The sequence below is a fragment of the Pogonomyrmex barbatus genome, unplaced genomic scaffold (genome assembly GCF_055798465.1).
Source record: "Pogonomyrmex barbatus isolate J1 unplaced genomic scaffold, ASM5579846v1 scaffold3, whole genome shotgun sequence".
NCBI classification, from domain to species: Eukaryota; Metazoa; Arthropoda; class Insecta; order Hymenoptera; family Formicidae; genus Pogonomyrmex; species Pogonomyrmex barbatus.
Genome location: NW_028297127.1, coordinates 20,031,415 through 20,048,386, shown reverse-complemented (window position 1 = coordinate 20,048,386; position 16,972 = coordinate 20,031,415). Strand labels below are relative to the sequence as shown.

At 33.7% G+C, this 16,972-nt stretch overlaps 3 protein-coding genes and 2 long non-coding RNA genes across 25 annotated transcripts in view; 2 read left to right on the top strand and 3 right to left on the bottom strand.

Moving 5' to 3' along the window:
- Positions 1-79: 79 nt before the first annotated feature.
- pasi2 (Protein) lies at positions 80-2,522 on the top strand. 3 transcript variants are annotated; one of them, XM_011633769.3, is made up of 6 exons: positions 80-237; positions 509-589; positions 653-863; positions 941-1,070; positions 1,159-1,490; positions 1,594-2,522. In XM_011633769.3, the coding sequence occupies exons 3-6, from the start codon at positions 663-665 to the stop codon at positions 1,693-1,695; spliced, it is 765 nt and encodes a 254-aa protein (XP_011632071.1). In that variant the 5' UTR covers positions 80-237; positions 509-589; positions 653-662; the 3' UTR covers positions 1,696-2,522. The 3 variants fall into 3 exon arrangements, with proteins under 3 accessions (XP_011632071.1, XP_011632070.1, XP_011632072.1); XM_011633768.3 differs by having other exon boundaries at positions 83-245; XM_011633770.3 differs by having other exon boundaries at positions 83-324.
- Positions 1,486-4,972, bottom strand: LOC148936141 (uncharacterized). 2 transcript variants are annotated; one of them, XR_016140008.1, is made up of 3 exons: positions 4,068-4,972; positions 3,129-3,977; positions 1,486-3,006 (listed from the first exon to the last, which is right to left on the bottom strand). It is a non-coding gene; the product is annotated as an uncharacterized LOC148936141 (long non-coding RNA). The 2 variants fall into 2 exon arrangements; XR_016140007.1 differs by having other exon boundaries at positions 3,129-4,972.
- Positions 4,973-5,078: 106 nt separating this feature from the next.
- On the top strand, positions 5,079-16,129 carry LOC105423850 (dicarboxylate carrier UCP2). Its single transcript, XM_089080553.1, has 6 exons — positions 5,079-5,214; positions 8,783-9,309; positions 9,391-9,512; positions 11,400-11,509; positions 13,264-13,473; positions 13,661-16,129. The coding sequence occupies exons 2-6, from the start codon at positions 9,190-9,192 to the stop codon at positions 14,044-14,046; spliced, it is 948 nt and encodes a 315-aa protein (XP_088936679.1). The 5' UTR covers positions 5,079-5,214; positions 8,783-9,189; the 3' UTR covers positions 14,047-16,129.
- Positions 9,947-13,745, bottom strand: LOC148936140 (uncharacterized). Its single transcript, XR_016140011.1, has 2 exons — positions 13,611-13,745; positions 9,947-13,529 (listed from the first exon to the last, which is right to left on the bottom strand). It is a non-coding gene; the product is annotated as an uncharacterized LOC148936140 (long non-coding RNA).
- Positions 15,663-16,972, bottom strand: part of LOC105423853 (cytosolic carboxypeptidase 1) — a 30,868-nt gene continuing 29,558 nt past the window's right edge. For 14 of the 18 annotated variants that reach the window (XM_011633773.2, XM_089080528.1, XM_089080532.1 and 11 more), the window contains one exon: positions 15,663-16,787. In XM_011633773.2, coding sequence (XP_011632075.2) covers positions 16,676-16,787 — 112 coding nt within the window. In that variant the 3' untranslated portion in view covers positions 15,663-16,675. Of the gene's footprint in view, positions 16,892-16,972 lie in introns of all 18 variants that reach the window. The other 4 variants (XM_011633774.2, XM_089080527.1, XM_011633775.2 and 1 more) reach the window with 4 other exon arrangements.

Here is a 16,972-nt window from a genome sequence, read left to right as displayed (position 1 = left end):
CGCTTTTTCAACATTGACACGTTCCGAAACTCATCGAGAAAAGATTTTGACTTTCACTTCGGTCAATTCGTTACATTTAGTTGATATCTTCCATCTTATGTGATACGTGCCTGGATTGTGATTGCATACAAGAGATGAATGGTAGTAACGTTTCGAATATTTGACAAGGCGTGTCCATTACGCGAAGAATCAACACGAAGCATTTTGCATACATCTTCAAATATGCGAACGCAATAAGTGAGTAGGTACAGAAACGTACATATAATTAATTCAATATTCCTAATATCGTAGCACGAAAATCATAAATCTGATAAAAATTACATTGTGAGTCATAATATATATAATTTTGTTATTAGCTTCATTATTATGTCAGTGCATATATTTCTGTATTTTGCTAACATGAATTATTGTTGAAACATCATAAATTTATGCTAGAAAACGCTTTGAGCATTTTTGACAAAATATAAAACTATTACTACTGACTGTTCTATTTATGTGTCTGTTTCAGAGAAGGTGTATTAAACACATATCGTATTTATATTATAAGGAACTTATATAATCAATTATCTGTTTAAGATTTCCATAAGTGGTAAGTATAAACTATTATTGAATTCTTTTTTAACTTGATTGAACATGTCTAATTTTTTCACAGGTGAATCAAAATGCATTATGGAAAGAAGTCTCCCAGCATGGGAACGCCGTCTGTATATTCTCATGTAACTACTACTCGTAGTAGTGCAAATCTCAGATCTTCTAGATCGGCTCGCAGTGTAAAAATTCCATGGTATCAAAAGCCAATAGTGACGCATGCTTTTATACTTGACATTCAAAGAGGTGCTATGTTTACTGCTATATTTGCAGCGGTATGTGTTTAATCAAAACAATCTTTGTCTTGAAAATATTTTGTTGTAGTTTAAATATAGAATAAGTATGCTTACAGTGCCTAGCCTTTTTTACGATATGTACAGCTGTTTTTGATATCTACTGCCTTTCACAAGCTACACCTGGCTCTACACATTATGGCTATTATATTATATCATATGAATTTGTTTATGTCGGTAGTCAACATGGTAAGTTTATTTTTTAACTTTCAAATATAAAAAAATTGTAACTTTAAAAATGAGATCATAGAATTATATATTATTTGTTTCTTTTTAGTTCGAAACGCTCTGATCGTGTTTGCATTATTCTCCATGTTGGGTGGAATAGTTGTTTTTGTAACATCTTTAATGTTGATCACAGCTTTGCGAAAAGAACATGAAAAGAAAATGGTGCCATGGTTATATAGTTTTGCCATTTTTACTCTTTTCCGATTATTTGCTTTTATATTCTTTAGTATTGTAAATGACATGATATTCGCTTACAATATCATGATGTGTCTCCTGTGGATAATATTTGTGTGCATTTCTGCATATGGTTGGCTTATTGTATATTCTCTATATCTTGAACTATGTGATCTAACAAGATTGGAAGATCTGGCTCATCTGCGGGTATGATATATTTATTTTATCATATCAATAATTATATATGTATAACAAAAATTCTGTAGTCACAAATCTTAAAATTTAAATTTAAAATATGTTATTGTTTCAGATTGGTACAATGCAGTCTCTGAATGCATCAACAACACATTCCATTGCTGGTTCTCGACCTACAACGCCTCATAGCGCAGTATCAACTATGCCTGTTAATTAAATTATATACATATGATACATATGATACATACGATACATAATTTTATAGTAGATGAAAAAGGTATTTGTACATTTTATCTTTCGTAAAATAATTCCTTTATATAAAAAAAGAAAATGGTTTGCATGTTATCATCATATTATAAAACTATTGTTAATGCCAACATTTCATGAGCATTACAATTTCATCAGAGCGAAAAGCAACTTGTACTGAGTTTCTCTCAGAGAAACCAAAAGTGTTATAATTTTTTTTTTCTTTATCAATATAAATTAATTCAAAAGAAGCACTTTGCAATATCGTTTTCGGAAATTATTAAAAGAAAATAAACTTGTGCAAATATCTTTTTATCAACTAAACGTTTGATACATATATATTTTTTTGCGCGCTAAGTATATCGAGACAAAATAATTCTTCGAGTTAAGCGAAATCGAACGAATGTATATACAGCCAGTACGCACAAAGAACTTGTTAAAAAGAGTTATATGCAATTTTTTCTTGCAACTGCACTACTTTTTAACAATTTTACGATAGACAAACTAATCAATATAACAATGTGCGTTATATAGATTCTCATTTACTGTAGAGTGATAGCATTTACTGTAGTAAACTGTGTAGCATTTACTGTTTGCGAACTTATCGCGATATATTTCCGTCCACATACAAAATGAATTAGATATAAGCATTATATCGCAAATATTTCTCGTGACGTGTTCTTATATTTCCGTCCATTTATATATTATCGTATAAATAACTTTTTTATTATATCCAAATGTTTGTTATTAAAATTAATATTATATTTACATTTGAAGAATATAATTATTATACAATTACTCTTGTGACTAATTTCTAAGCCAAAGAAAAATGAAAATTTTTACCTTTGATATATTCAATAAAATTTAAAATCCATAATTTTATGTCCAGGAACGTGTTAAAATTATTTTTATACAATATTTTGTATTATAAATACAAAATTTGTGTCTTAGAGTTGTTATCATATAGTCAAAATTTTATGAAATCAAGCGAATTGAATGCCAGTCTCTATAAATTTGTACAAATTATGTCAACTCACCAGTCAGATGATTTATTAATGCTAGATAAGACTGAAAGAAATATAATTATACAAAAAATTTCGCTCAGACATAGGTATTCATAATATTCTCGCAATTTTGCAAGATTAGAATTATACGTGCAATAATTTATATAACTGATAGCAGAGTTACACTTTTGCACTAGGCATATATTTCTCTCTAATTATTTGAATATACAAATGTTCTTGCCACTGTAATCTTGCATTATACTTCGTATAATCAATATCTGAAAAAGTTCATGAATAGAAATAATTAAAATATTATAAATAATTATAAATTATGCAAGCTGAACATACATATTACACAAAAATTTGAACGACAGAAAAAGATATGCTTAAAGTAATGTACCGATTATCAGTCAAAGATAGGAGTATTGTGAATCGAATGACTCGTTTGTACATTTGCAGATCTCGTTGTTTGAGAAGGCCTCGACTTCGGGGTTTCACTCCTGGTGGCACGTTCGTCTTCAGAATCCGTATATGATTCTCGTGTCTCACCGACACGTTCCCTCGAGACGCGACCTCCTGTCACTGTGTGGCCGACTAACAAAATCGCTCTTCCCAGTAAACTTAACAGAAACACGCCGATCATCGACAAGACCTGATGAATCATACCAAGTGCTCCGGTAGCGACGTACATAGCGATGGCCAGACACATAATGAGAATTGCAAGGCGATAATTATCGCCATTCGCTGATATCCAAATCGCTCGGCGATGACGAGAGTTTACGCGATATTCATTACGATACAATTTGTTAGATTCATTTGCGAGTTGCAATCTACCTCACTTGTTTTCCATCATTAGAATGTCATGAAAATCGGCTTTGATTTTTCCTCACCGCTGTTGCAAAATTTTTTTGTAAAGTTCTCGTTGTGTGTGATTGTACTCCTCGTTGCGCGATTGAATCTCTTTTATCGTTATTATTATATTTTACACATTTATCATGACATATCGATAACATTATATAATTCAATGAATAACATTAATTTAAGAATATTTAAATATAATAAGTTCAACATAATTTTTACAGCCACCAAAATATTTTAGCAAATTTCTGTTTTCGTTTTTGAGAAATGTTTCCATGATAGCTCTTATAAATATGGAAATGTGGTGTTTAATCATCTGAGGTGATTTTGTCAAAACGATATAATATTTAACAAATGTCATGAAAATTCTGACCATTTAAATTTAATTTTTCTGAAAAAAATAGCAAAAATTATATTTTTCACTCATCTTCGTGCGTACTTCGTTGGCTAATAATGTAACATGTTAATTGCTTCAAATTACCGATATTGTTAGATGTACAAAAGAATATTTGGAGTGTGTAAACAGTTCATTAAGAATGCAGTAAAAAAATCTTGTAAACGTTTTCGATATGACTAAAGGATGATATAACATTAATAAATTCTACGAGATATTATAAAGTCAAAGTACAAAATCGACGATTGCGATGTTATATTGCTGATCCAATCAGTAGAATGGCTAAGTAGTTCTTCAATGAAAATATTTCATATGCGACTTGTCGCTATCATAAAGATTTCTAATATGCATATTTGATTATCAATATTTTCTTAAAATCTAATTAACTAATTATCTATACATGACAAAATTTTAAGTAGAATATATTTCAAACATGCCTATGATTTTTTAAAGATACATGTCTTCTTTACATCTTACGCGAGAAATAAAGCGAGTTTATGCTTTGTAAAGAGATAAAAAATGGTAAAAAAGTGTTAAAACCGTCAATAAACAGAAAAATTTAATTACTGAAAATTACGTTCGTATTGTCAAAACTAAAATAACGCTATTACATAATTAGTATTGCGCAACGTTACTTGTATATATTATACTGCAATTATACTGTCGTCATTGTTTAAAGCCTTTGAAATGCAAGTAATTGATGCCACGAAATGTCATTAAATAACATTTAACTTCGTCATTCGTGTTAGAAACGAAACATGCAGCACGAGACAGATGATCTATTTAACTTTAATTGGGTTTTATGAGCATTTAACACTCCGGATAAGAGGGAAATTTATTTTCCCTTTTTTCCTTTTCTACCATCTTTTTCTTCTCTCTTTCTTTTTTTTTTTTTTTTTTTTTTTTTTTTTGAGAAAAGCTCACTATTGCTCACTATTAAATGTTGCTTCAACTATGACGCAGCTCCTTAGACATTCTTATAAATGGGGTGCGGATTCATCCCCCGCAAAGAGTGTGCGTATGCGCCGTTTCAGCTGATCGCAACCTCCACCGCGCTTCTAGAAATTATCGATTTCCGCAAGCTTGAAGTTCCTTGGTGGAAAATGACGCCATGAACAACTATCCAATGGGCGGCATCGACTTTGATCTTCCTCCATTGGTCGGCGAGCCGGTATAAACGGTGCTTACTCGCAACTCCTTTCAGTTGTGTTGTTACCCACTCACTGAACACTTGGTAAGTAGCCCACGATTTTTATTCTCTTATTATTTTTGCCATTTTATTGCCAATTTATTAATCCATTAATGCCATGCAATCGAACGGCGTATGCCGGCTATTTTCATTTTTCATTTGCATATTTCCCTTTATTTTGTTAATTTACTTTTCAAAGCGGTAACCCTTCGTCTTTCTGTCTTTTAACAATATTATTATTTATCAAATATAATAAATATGGTCATGGTCTTGAAAATAGTCCGTTCATTAATATCAGATATCTCGACTAATTCGTGTCTTATAACGCTTTGAAAGTCGACAACGACATGTTTACAGCAAAGTCAGATTATTGGAATAACATAATTGTCGCATCAACAATATATTTTGCGTGTATATGGGTGATACCTGGCATACCTTTTATCTTTATTTTATCTAGTAGAATTATCTATTTTATCTAGTAGAGTTTAACTATTCAGCGAAAAATCAATGTCCACTGACACCTGAATTGTAAATGACATTTCGCATAGGGTCCGTGTGATGCGACAGCTGATTCCACGTAATGCAAATTTGTTGCACAGCAAATTTTTTGTGTATATCTGCCAATCATATTCATCATCTTAAAAAATTTCAACTATATAATAAAAAATATAAATAGAGATGGAATCGATGATTTATAAATGCAACATACTATTGACACATCTAAAGAAATTTTTTTCTACAATTGCTAATATTTTTATTTATTTTTATTTATTTTTAATATGCAACATTTTTTTTCTATTTTATTTTGCTTATGACAAAAAAATTATAATAAATTGTCAAGAAGGCGGTGATTTCGTTTCTATCAATGCTGATTAATGCTGGCTTAAATGAATGATCTTTTGACTTTTTTCTGAAAAATGATAATTATTGCAAGATAAGCAGTATATGTTATGATTAATTACGATTAACGTTGACCGGCGTTATCGATCCGTAATACGTGAAAATCGAATCGTAGAGCTGACGCGTCGATATAACGCTGTGATTTGCAAATTGCTTTCTAGGAGAAGCTTTTCCAAGCGTCAACCAACATTCAATTCGCATAAAAACGCATTCGAGAGTCTCGGTGACTTTGCCAAGTAATTTACCAAAGTGTGAATCGCGTTGGAACGAACAAAGAGCGATTTGTCGGCAAAGTTAAAACGTGTAGCATTCACGTTTCGTGATGTATCGAGTTTATTAAACACCCACGTCGAAATATATATATATATATATAACGAATAATGAGCTATGAGCAAATACTTTCGCGTGCAATTTTCGTTTTACTGTTTCGCACGTGACCTCTATGCCTCATTCATCGATCCCAATTCTAGCAATGGCTCGAAACGTTCCACTGTCGTGGAATTCTTTGGAAAATAATGCATGAACTCGAACGTGAATCATCGTGACCTAAACCGGAATAATTCGTGTACTAAGTACTCGTCGAACAGGTTCCGTAGAGGAAAAAAAATATTGCTGAACAATAATTTTAGGGCTTTCATAGTCTTGAGAAAGCAAGGGAAAGGAAGTATTCAGATTCAAAATTTGGTTGGAGAATCAAACATAAAATTTAATATATACAATATTATTATTATATATTGTTATAATAATTATTTCGCCCAATCCCATGTTGACAAATAACGTTGATGTACACCTTGCTATTTTTTTCATATGTATATATATGTATATTCCGCGCTTTCTGTCAACGTGAACAGAAATAATCAATACAAGCCTTTCGTTTTGCACCGGCGTATTCTCGCACAAGGATATCACGAGAGTTCCGTGTTTCTCGAAGGCTATCCTGATTTCTTCGAGAGGACAGCAACAATCGGACGATATAAAGTTACACGATATAACAAAAAAAAAAATAAAATAATGATTTATTTACCTCAATTTTTATTACATCGATAAATTATAATTGACTTTGAAGTATCGGGTAATTTATAATCTCTCCCGTAAATTTTAATTGCTCTAAGCTCCAAGTTGAAAACATAAAACCCGGCAATTCGAATAAAACTCTAATGTGACTTGCAGTGATAGTTACGCATGTGACGTTACGGAGGCACGGCACCAACGCAATGTGTATCTTCGTCAGGCAGCAAAAATAATTCAAACGTGGACTTTGCACCGCGCGTTCCTCACACAAGCTCGACATTCATTCTCGCAATACGGGTTTGTGTTGGTAAATTTCAAAACGCACGAACGTGAGACGATTGTTGGACTATGTACTGGAACTTTCAATTTGTTCGTTGAGTAAACAGCTACTTTATAACTTGATCAATATATAATCCATATAACTAAATTTTTTTTTTTTAAATCGAAGAAAGAGATAGAGCGTCATTGTTGACTTCGAACGATACCGACTATCTCCCGAATTTACATTAAAAACATTCAGAGACTCGGAGATTTACGACGCAATCGTTTCCTCCAATTGATCGAATATTGCATATTCATGATGCATTGAATTTGTCGCATCATTGCTCGCTTTAGGTTTAATAACAGATCGAATAACAGTCGCAATTGATATTTAATATAGACGCCGTTTCTACAAAACAATCGGACAAAGTCTGCTATACTTGGTCGCGTTCTTTGAACTCGAGAAACCCTACTCTTCACTCCACCATTTATTTAGTCTACTTATCCATATTTATCGACAATTTATATTACGAAACGGATTGAATATACAATCATCGCTATTGCGACTCTAATTACTAGTGTCACAAATTATGCAATGCCGCATTCAGCAAATACAAACATGACGGAGCGGCATAAACACGGGTGAGACGTACATATAAAAAATATGCCATATCTTTTTAGAAGTATCGAGATGCCTAATTATAATTAATATGTATTAATATTAATGTCTTATTATAAATTAATTGTAATCGCACATTAAGCCTTTCTGAGCGATCTTTTCTCGGTATTGGCGAGTTACCAAAGCGGGAGACCAAAGTTCTCTCCTCATCCACGCCGTTTCTATTTCGGTATCGGGTCGTGTCGTAGCCAAGACTCTTTCTTTCGGGGGGGTAGAAACGAGGATACGCCCAATGCGGCATTACGTATGAATCCCACGACGCGATCGTGGGAAATCCGTTGCCGTCGCCGACGTCGTAATCGTGAGACACGTGTCGCGTAACGACGACAGACGGAGACGGAGACTCGTTGCCCGTTAGTAATCGCGATTAATCATTACGGTACGACGGCTTCGATGACTCTCGTCTAGATATTTCAAGATCTCGAGTATGCATGGCTTGCAATGATAATGCGATATACATTCACGCAAGAGTGGATTTTCGACCGATCAATGGTCGCGAGGAGTGGCCACCTCCGTTCAATGATCATTGATCTTTGATAAATGCGCACTCGGGCCCGGCTACCTTCAACCAATGCGATATACTTTGCTTATCAGTAGCTACATTTTGTGGAATTGGCGTCGCCCTGCAACATCCACTCTCGCGCGGCATAAAAGTAGCGAGTATCGGCTTAGCGCGACAGTCGATCACGTTAGCATCGAGCCGACCGTTTCCGCCTGAGAATATTATACGATACGATCTCTTTTCGCATCGTTTGTTCGCAGGAGAATAGTATGTATAAAGAAGTTCACCATCAGGAAATTAAACACGAGTGCTCGCGATCGGGAGGACTCCACGCATATCCCGATCACTTCAGGGAAACGTACCTTTAAGGCCACCAACTAGATACATGAACATCTGAAGGTTCTCTGTCCTCTGGTAGGACTTTGTATATAGTGTACATAGGATCGCTTGCTCTGATAAAAACAAAGGGGGGATTCCGCTGGGAGAGGACGAGTGAGCTCGAGGGGTCTCTACTACGCGGGGAGAAATTAGACGGAAATTTATCCAAGAGTCCTGCACTATCCTCCACGAGATATCCACTCGCGCACTTTTAACAGCACGCATCAGCAGTAATAAGAGGAAGATATATAAAAAAAAAAAAAAAGAGTGACCGAATAGAGCAGAAATCATGAAGCAGGGAACGTCAGATGACTTTTCACTCGGCGTGAAGTTACTTACCGCGGGCACCGCAGCCTGCATCGCCGATTTAGCCACCTTTCCGTTAGACACCGCCAAAGTCAGAATGCAGGTGAGCCAAATTTACGAATAAAAAAATTTTCCGAAAATCCACTTGTCTCTCTCTCTGACGATTAAAATATGATTTTTCAAGATCGCAGGGGAAGGCCAAGCCCTTTTGCTTGCATCGCCGGAAGGCTCGGTTCTTGCAGTAAGAACGAGCCAGCCGGGGCTGTTCCAGACCATCGCAAACATTGTCAGATACGAAGGCGCAAGGTACGTTGTTCGTTATCCTAATAATAATTTAAGAGAAAATGGTAGGTAGAATAGCTTTATTTGTACTATTTAATATTTGTATATATTGCATTATGGGGTCTCTAAGTGTAGAGTTTTCTCTTGCCCAAGAGCGATTTAAAGAATCTTAAGAAACTTTATAAAGCAGTCGCTCTCGTTGATACAATGACTATTTCAACGTTCAATTATCGATTTCTCTGAAATGATAATATGCAATACTTTTCATAACATACGAATTATTATTGTTAACCAGTTTCCTGTTTTAAAATGTGCCAGATCGATTTTCTCGTCACTTATCAATTGAATTTTATTATAAAGCAATATGCTTAAAATTAATTAAAATTTAATAAAAATCAAAATATAATTTTTTATATTCGTAACATAAGAATTTTAATATATAAAATAATTATTACGTATTTGATTAAAAAGATATTTATTTAAATTTCCTTTTGTAATCTTCTTATGATCTAATTATAGTATAATGTGTTTACAATAAATAATGTGTATTATGTCACAGAAAACAGCCTTGTTTAAGTATTATGCCATGAATCGATTGACATTACTTATTTAACTGTGTTTTTTATCCTCGTTATACGTAAAAAAAAAATCTATGAGAAAACGATCGAAGTTTAATCGCATTTTTATCGCAGTTTCGCTCGATGTCTGGCACATAACGCTCTTTATACTTGTTCTGGGAAACTTTTCTAAAGCATTAATTTCCGGGCAAATATGATTTTAATTTCGTCCTTCGATCGGATGCCATGGACAAGCACTCGCCTACGTAAAACAATTTATGCGCAAGCAAATACGTAAAAGAATACTACTAGTTTCCAAGGGTAACACATTATATCCAGTGAAGGTCAAAATATATGTAACAAAATAATCATAACGTGACTTGTCGATGGTATTGCCATCAATTCCTCTTGTTATTTTATTATTTTTACGAATTATTCTTATTTTTATTTCTAAGTAGCACATACGATTTGTCTTTGTTTCTTTTATATTACTTCCTATTGCAAAATTGACAAATTTTTCTACTCCATTTTTTGCGGGCGGAATGTTTAATAAATTCATGCAAAATCTTGTACAAATATCTTATCTTTATCATTTCTGCAGAAAACGTTTTCCAACCGTGATACGAAATTGATATAAATGAATATGTGATACTTTATGTAAACTCTTTTGTCACATAAATGTCACGAAAATTTTCTACATTCGATAACTGTCACTTTTTGCTAGAATTATTTAAAAATTTCGAAAGACAAACCGTATGTCTCACACGTCTCCCCTCCATGATACATTTCTCTTAAGTTTTTAGTTTATCTCCTTTCTTTCTCAGTTTCTCTTTTGATTTTACTTAATTTATTCTGCCTACATATATTATAGCAAAGACTTACTTTCCTTATCACCGATGCCTTCTTCCTTGTTTGAGTTTAAAATTCGCATTAAAATTCGGTCAGCTGACGCACGCTCTCTCCCGGTTATTTCTCGGCTCTCGGGGGCCGCTTCTCTTTTCTCTCGTGCACCTCAGAATTATAAATCACTTCACGAACATATGGCATTCACTTTCGCTGAAGCATTTGATATCTAGGAGATATTACAATGTTTGTAGCAAAAAGAAAAACAAAGCGAAATTACACGAATGGCGAAAAAGAGGGGGAGGGGGGGGGGGGAGAAAGAAACGTTGCGTAATATTTGCATAAAGGGCGAGTAATGTAAGAAAAGAGACATTGTATAACAGAGAGCAAGAGAGAGAGAGAGAGAGAGAGAGAGAGAGAGAGAGAGAAATGTGTAAAAAAAAAATATGCCCTGGGGATACGTTTGAGGGTGAATTGTGAGGGCGGTTAGCTTGAGCGAGGGTGGTTACAGGAGCCTGTACGGAGGTCTGTCCGCGGGACTCCAGAGACAGATGTGTTTCGCCAGCATACGATTGGGCCTCTACGACAGCGTGAAGTCACTCTACGCTGGAATCTTCGACGGTACATCCAACAAACTCCTAACTTTTTGATAATATACCTCCTGCGATATACGAGTGCAGCCGCGCGCGCGTTCCACAACAACACTAGCATACTTTAACACGTGTACAACACACACGTATATTAGTATATAATATTATAATATAATAAAACGCACACATCACATTTCATCACATTAGTAACACACAACGTACATACATATATATATATGTGTGTGTGTGTGTGTGTGTGTGTGTGTGTGTGTGTGTGTGTGTGTGTGTGTGTGTATGTGCCAGTGTCAGATGAATTATAGTTATATAAAATTTTTAATAAGAAATATTTATTCTTTGACAATTGTAATGTTTAATTAATTAATGATTTTAATTAAATTAATGATTTTGTAACGTTGGAAAATTTACGTGGATTTACGCTAAAAAGTTCTTGATTCAAGTAGATCTAAGACACTGACATATACATAGACACACACACACACACACACACACACACACACACACACACACACACACACACACACACACACATTCACGGCGAATTATCATATCCACTCGCTTTATCACGGCGAAAATTCTCGTAAGCTTTACGTGCGGATTGGACCGTCTGAAATCAGTTTGGATGCTCGAAACGTGCATTCTTCCTCGTTCTCGTCGCTTTCGAGGGAGGAAGAAAGGAAGATGGAAAGATAAGTTAATAGTCAGAAAATGGAAATGGGAGAAATTAAATATGCAGCAACAGTGGGGATTCGAATCTTTTGTAATTCTTATTCGCTACGTTCAACGATCGTGAGACTGTTACATTTTTATGCATTTTACTCTACTTTACATTGGCAGAAAAGTCTTTTCGATTCGTCAAAATGGCATTCAAGTTGTTATTTCTTCTTTAAACCTGTGATGTATTCACTTGGGTATAATGAACTGAGATCCATAAGATCCATCTATGATCCATATTTGACGAATCGTTGAAACTTTCTTTAAGTTTTTTTTCAATCAGCTATATTAGTTTTACGATTTCAATCGCTATGTTTATTTTTTCGGTGATTTTTTTTTTTGGTATTGTAAATACTCGTGGATTTTATTTTCGAAAGTTTTAAAAAAAAGTAAAACTAAACTCACAGAATTCTAGTTTGTTTATATATGCTCTAATATAATATATAGTTCAAGTATTTCTTTTTATTTTAAGTGAAAATCAGTTCTGAATTTTGACGTTCGCATTCATTGTCGACAATTTACCTTGAATGCAAGTCATATAATTTACATTAATCGAAGAGACAGTCCATCGTAATAATTTAAAATCACTTTGTACGTGTAAGTCGGGTATACGCAAATGAACATCGATAACTCCGTCGAGAAATAAAACAAAATAGATTTATATGCGCGAGCTAATCTTAAATTTAAAATAAACTCCCGATATCATATTATATCATTTCTAAAATTTTTTTTTTTTATTACAGTCATTGTTCTGATTTGATTCTAATTTTCGGAATTGCTCGTGACGCGACATTTTTTCAATGACAATTCATCGTTTGTAATTAACGTCAAAGTGTCTCTAAGAAATTTATTAATGAATTACTAAAAACATCTCATTAAAATCGATGTTAATCATAATTAGAGAGTATGAGTAAGTATAAGTATAAGTATAAGGCAAAGAGAGCGATCGACGCGCAAACCGCGTCCATCTTATCTTGCTTCTTAATTTCTAAGCTAATTACTGAATTCTTCGCGACAGCCGCAGCGCTTCACCGTGCATTTTTATTTCAACAGGTAACAGCAAGACCTCGATGAACATTGGAACACGCGTTGCCGCGGGAATCACAACAGGCGCTTTGGCAGTGATGATCGCTCAGCCGACCGACGTTGTCAAAATCCGCATGCAGGTTGGAAATAATGGACGATCAACCGTGAGATATAGTTCCACTCTCCAGGCGTACAAGAACATCGGCAATGTGGAAGGTGTCAAAGGCCTTTGGAAGGGTGAGTCCTCTTTCTCTTTTTGTAGAATATTTATAAAATCTCCTCGCTAAAATCTCCTTTTTTTTTTTTATTCGTAGAATTTGATTTTGGATAATTGGATAAGACAATAACGAAATATAAGAAAAAATAAAATATACTTCTTTAATATGATGGCAATTTTGATGAGTCACTGTTTCGTCGTATGCAGGAACCATGCCGAACGTCTCGCGGAACGCCATCGTGAACGTGGCGGAGATAGTCTGTTACGATGTCATCAAGGATCTTATTCTGGCCAGCGGTTATCTCCGCGATGGAATACCGTGTCACTTGACCGCCGCGACCGCCGCAGGGCTGTGTACCACTTTAGCGGCAAGTCCCGTGGACGTGGTGAAGACGCGTTACATGAACAGCGCCCCCGGCGAGTACAAGGGCGCGATAGACTGCGCCGTCAAGACCTTCGTCCAAGAAGGCCCGACCGCGTTCTACAAGGGCTTCGTGCCGAGTTTCTCGCGCCTGGTATCCTGGAACATCGTACTGTGGGTGACCTACGAGCAGATCAAGTTACACATGAAGAAGTTACACGGCATCGAGTGAGATCCTCATTTACCGAGCCCGATTGTTCTGCCGATCTGCCGCGATCGGTACCCATCCATCGTAATCTCCTATGTTATCTTCTGGAAATTCGCATTTCTGTAGAAAACTAACTAGCGTTTGCTTAGGTAAACCGTGCTAATCAGATGTAGGTGAATTAAAAGTTCGATATACGGATACAATTTCAACCGATGGTGAATATCCTCGTATTACTGCTTCTTTTTTTGCTCGTTTTTGCGCAAACGCGATGTACGCGTATCGGTGTCTATCGTCGCATTATCAAATAATAAATATAAAAATTATTTGCACCCTTGGAAGTAGCGATTAGCGCGATAAGAAATAGAGCTGTTGTCTCGTTTGGTTTACTCTAATTTTCATAAATGTACGTATGAAATCCTTATGTAGAAACAGTGAGGATTTCTTGGCAATTTGTATGAGACAAATTTTGACTGCGTCAGCTTAATAAATATATAATAAGATGTTAGGCTATTTCTTAGCAGAGTGGATTATACAATAATTACATCATTAATGCGCCAAACAGACAATAATGTTATCGAAGTCATTCATTCCGATGTCTTTGCTTACATCTACAGTCTCATAAAAAACTGTGATCACAAACTAACGAATCCTTTTTTTAGCGTTGCTTTAATTAACTGATTCACGAGCGTAACGCGCAATTTTTTGCATGTACAACATAATCTCAATTTAGTCAATTGATATTATACAGGGCACAATTTGTATTGTAATTTAATCGACAATTTGTTTTTAAACTATATTGCCATTACAAGTAGTTTATTCTCGAAGCAGCGATGTGAAAATCCTCTATTACAAGCAAAGTTACGTATTGTATATAGATATTTATTATTTATAATAAAATACAATAAAATACATTATTGCTAAATCTTAAGATGCGATTTGAAATACATTTATGCAATACATGCGTATCGCCAAATTTCGATTACAACTATTTCATCTTAAAATGATGTATATATATATATATATGTATATATATATATATATATATATATATATATATATATATATATACAAGTACAATCATGACTGATTACACTTAATTGATATGCAATTTTTCTAAATCTAAAAAATTAAATTTTCCAATCAAAAATTTACTTTAAATAATAAAGAAATGCTTTTAATAGAAAGTGATATAAGCAATTTTATCGTGAATTCTTCACTATACAAATATATATGTCTAAAATATCGAATTGTAATATTCCTTTTTACTTTCAGAATTTTAATATTGAAATTAGTATAGTATTATCTCCTGATATTTCACGTTTATATTTAATTACTATATGGTTGCATTATTGTGTAATACAAATGATTATTTATTCTGACATTAGTCAATAGATTTGTAATTTTCACACATTATTATAAGCTAGCTTATTGAGAAAACAGCCTGTTAATTTTCTAAATTCTTCATTAATTATTGTATGACGTAATATTATGTGCATTGCTTCTATATTAAAAGGCAACATAATAACTGCCAAAATTTATAATTAGTGTTATGTTGATACGCATGTAAAGACAAAAGATAACTCGTGAAAATAATTGCTGCAGAAAATCTTAAGACGAGGTCCTCGTAAACTGATAGAAACTCACAATTCAATAACATTTATTTCCTATATTTATATAATCACATATTATGTATACAAAGTAGAGCGAGGTATACTATATTAAGGAATGACATAACTCTTCTATTTTTTATATTATTTGAATCTGCTTTCTGTTAGGCACAAAAAACAACAATTCAATTTTCCAAAAATGTAAAACCTTCTAGATGCCATTGTTTTATCACTGCTTGGATAGTGATTTTGTGATATATCTTCAACTTTTAAGAACTTTTATTTCCAATTAAATCATACGCGATCATACTAACTTAAGTAGCATTTCTCACACTATTAAATCTATAGCTGTTCATTGTAAACACATTTAATTTGCGAAGTATTGAGTTCCGACATATGTACAAATAAACTTTACGATGTGTAGATAGTATTTTCATAGTAGTTTTAAACGTTTGTTACCAGTTTTAAATAAATAAACTGTTTGAAATATTTATCCCAAATACTGCATTGTATTATATTATACTTCAGAAGAAAAAAATAATTTTTGTATTAGCTTTTAAGTTTGAAAGTGCAGGAAAATAAATATCCGTGAATGAATTTTGTTAAGATAGTTACTCTGATACTGAACTAATTGTAAGTTGCAGCCTCCTAAATCTCGAAATCATCGGATTCGCTGCTGGAAGATATCTCGTTATCCATACATTCTGATTCCATGGGAATATGTTCCCCCACGGGAATTCTGAAAAGAATAACAGGCACAATTAACAAGGAAACAATATTGAATAATAAGCTAAATAACCTTTGCGTCGATTAACGTAAAAAATAGTAAAGAATACATGTAAGTCAAATACTCCTTTCACTTATTAGCTATTATCGTTAATTTACAGAAACATGTTAGTTCGACTGATAACAGGGGTAACATGCATGGCGATAGGATAATATGATGATAGAGAATAATTTAGCGAAAGCATTAAATTAACAATAACACGCACACGGACGATCATACATAAATCTTGCCTTATATTACAATTTAAGTATTTCTTTTATTAAGAAAATGCCGTGGTATGATGTATAGCGTGTTTATCTTGAATACATTTCGGTATCTTCCGCGACTTTCGTAAGACACACATTCTCGGGCAACAGGCTTGCTCCGTTGATCTATGTCGAATAACACATTAATCTGTAGAATTCTTTACTCTAGCCCATAAAATATTAAAATTTTAATTTCCAAAGATAAAAATCCTCTGATTAAATAACAATTCCTGGAAGTGAATTTTTTTTTTATATTTATATTTATATTCTATATTTATTAAAAATTTTTTTTTTAAATAAATATCCTATTT

What these genes read in the sequence shown, in the direction of transcription:
- LOC105423850 (XM_089080553.1), top strand. Translation starts at nt 9,190, where the DNA reads ATGAAGCAGGGAACGTCAGATGACTTTTCACTCGGCGTGAAGTTACTT. An exon ending in CCGCCAAAGTCAGAATGCAG is followed by an intron (nt 9,310 to 9,390) that starts GTGAGCCAAATT and finishes TGATTTTTCAAG; the next exon opens with ATCGCAGGGGAAGGCCAAGC. An exon ending in CTACGCTGGAATCTTCGACG is followed by an intron (nt 11,510 to 13,263) that starts GTACATCCAACA and finishes TTATTTCAACAG; the next exon opens with GTAACAGCAAGACCTCGATG.
- pasi2 (XM_011633769.3), top strand. Translation starts at nt 663, where the DNA reads ATGCATTATGGAAAGAAGTCTCCCAGCATGGGAACGCCGTCTGTATAT. An exon ending in TTATGTCGGTAGTCAACATG is followed by an intron (nt 1,071 to 1,158) that starts GTAAGTTTATTT and finishes GTTTCTTTTTAG; the next exon opens with TTCGAAACGCTCTGATCGTG. An exon ending in AAGATCTGGCTCATCTGCGG is followed by an intron (nt 1,491 to 1,593) that starts GTATGATATATT and finishes TTATTGTTTCAG; the next exon opens with ATTGGTACAATGCAGTCTCT.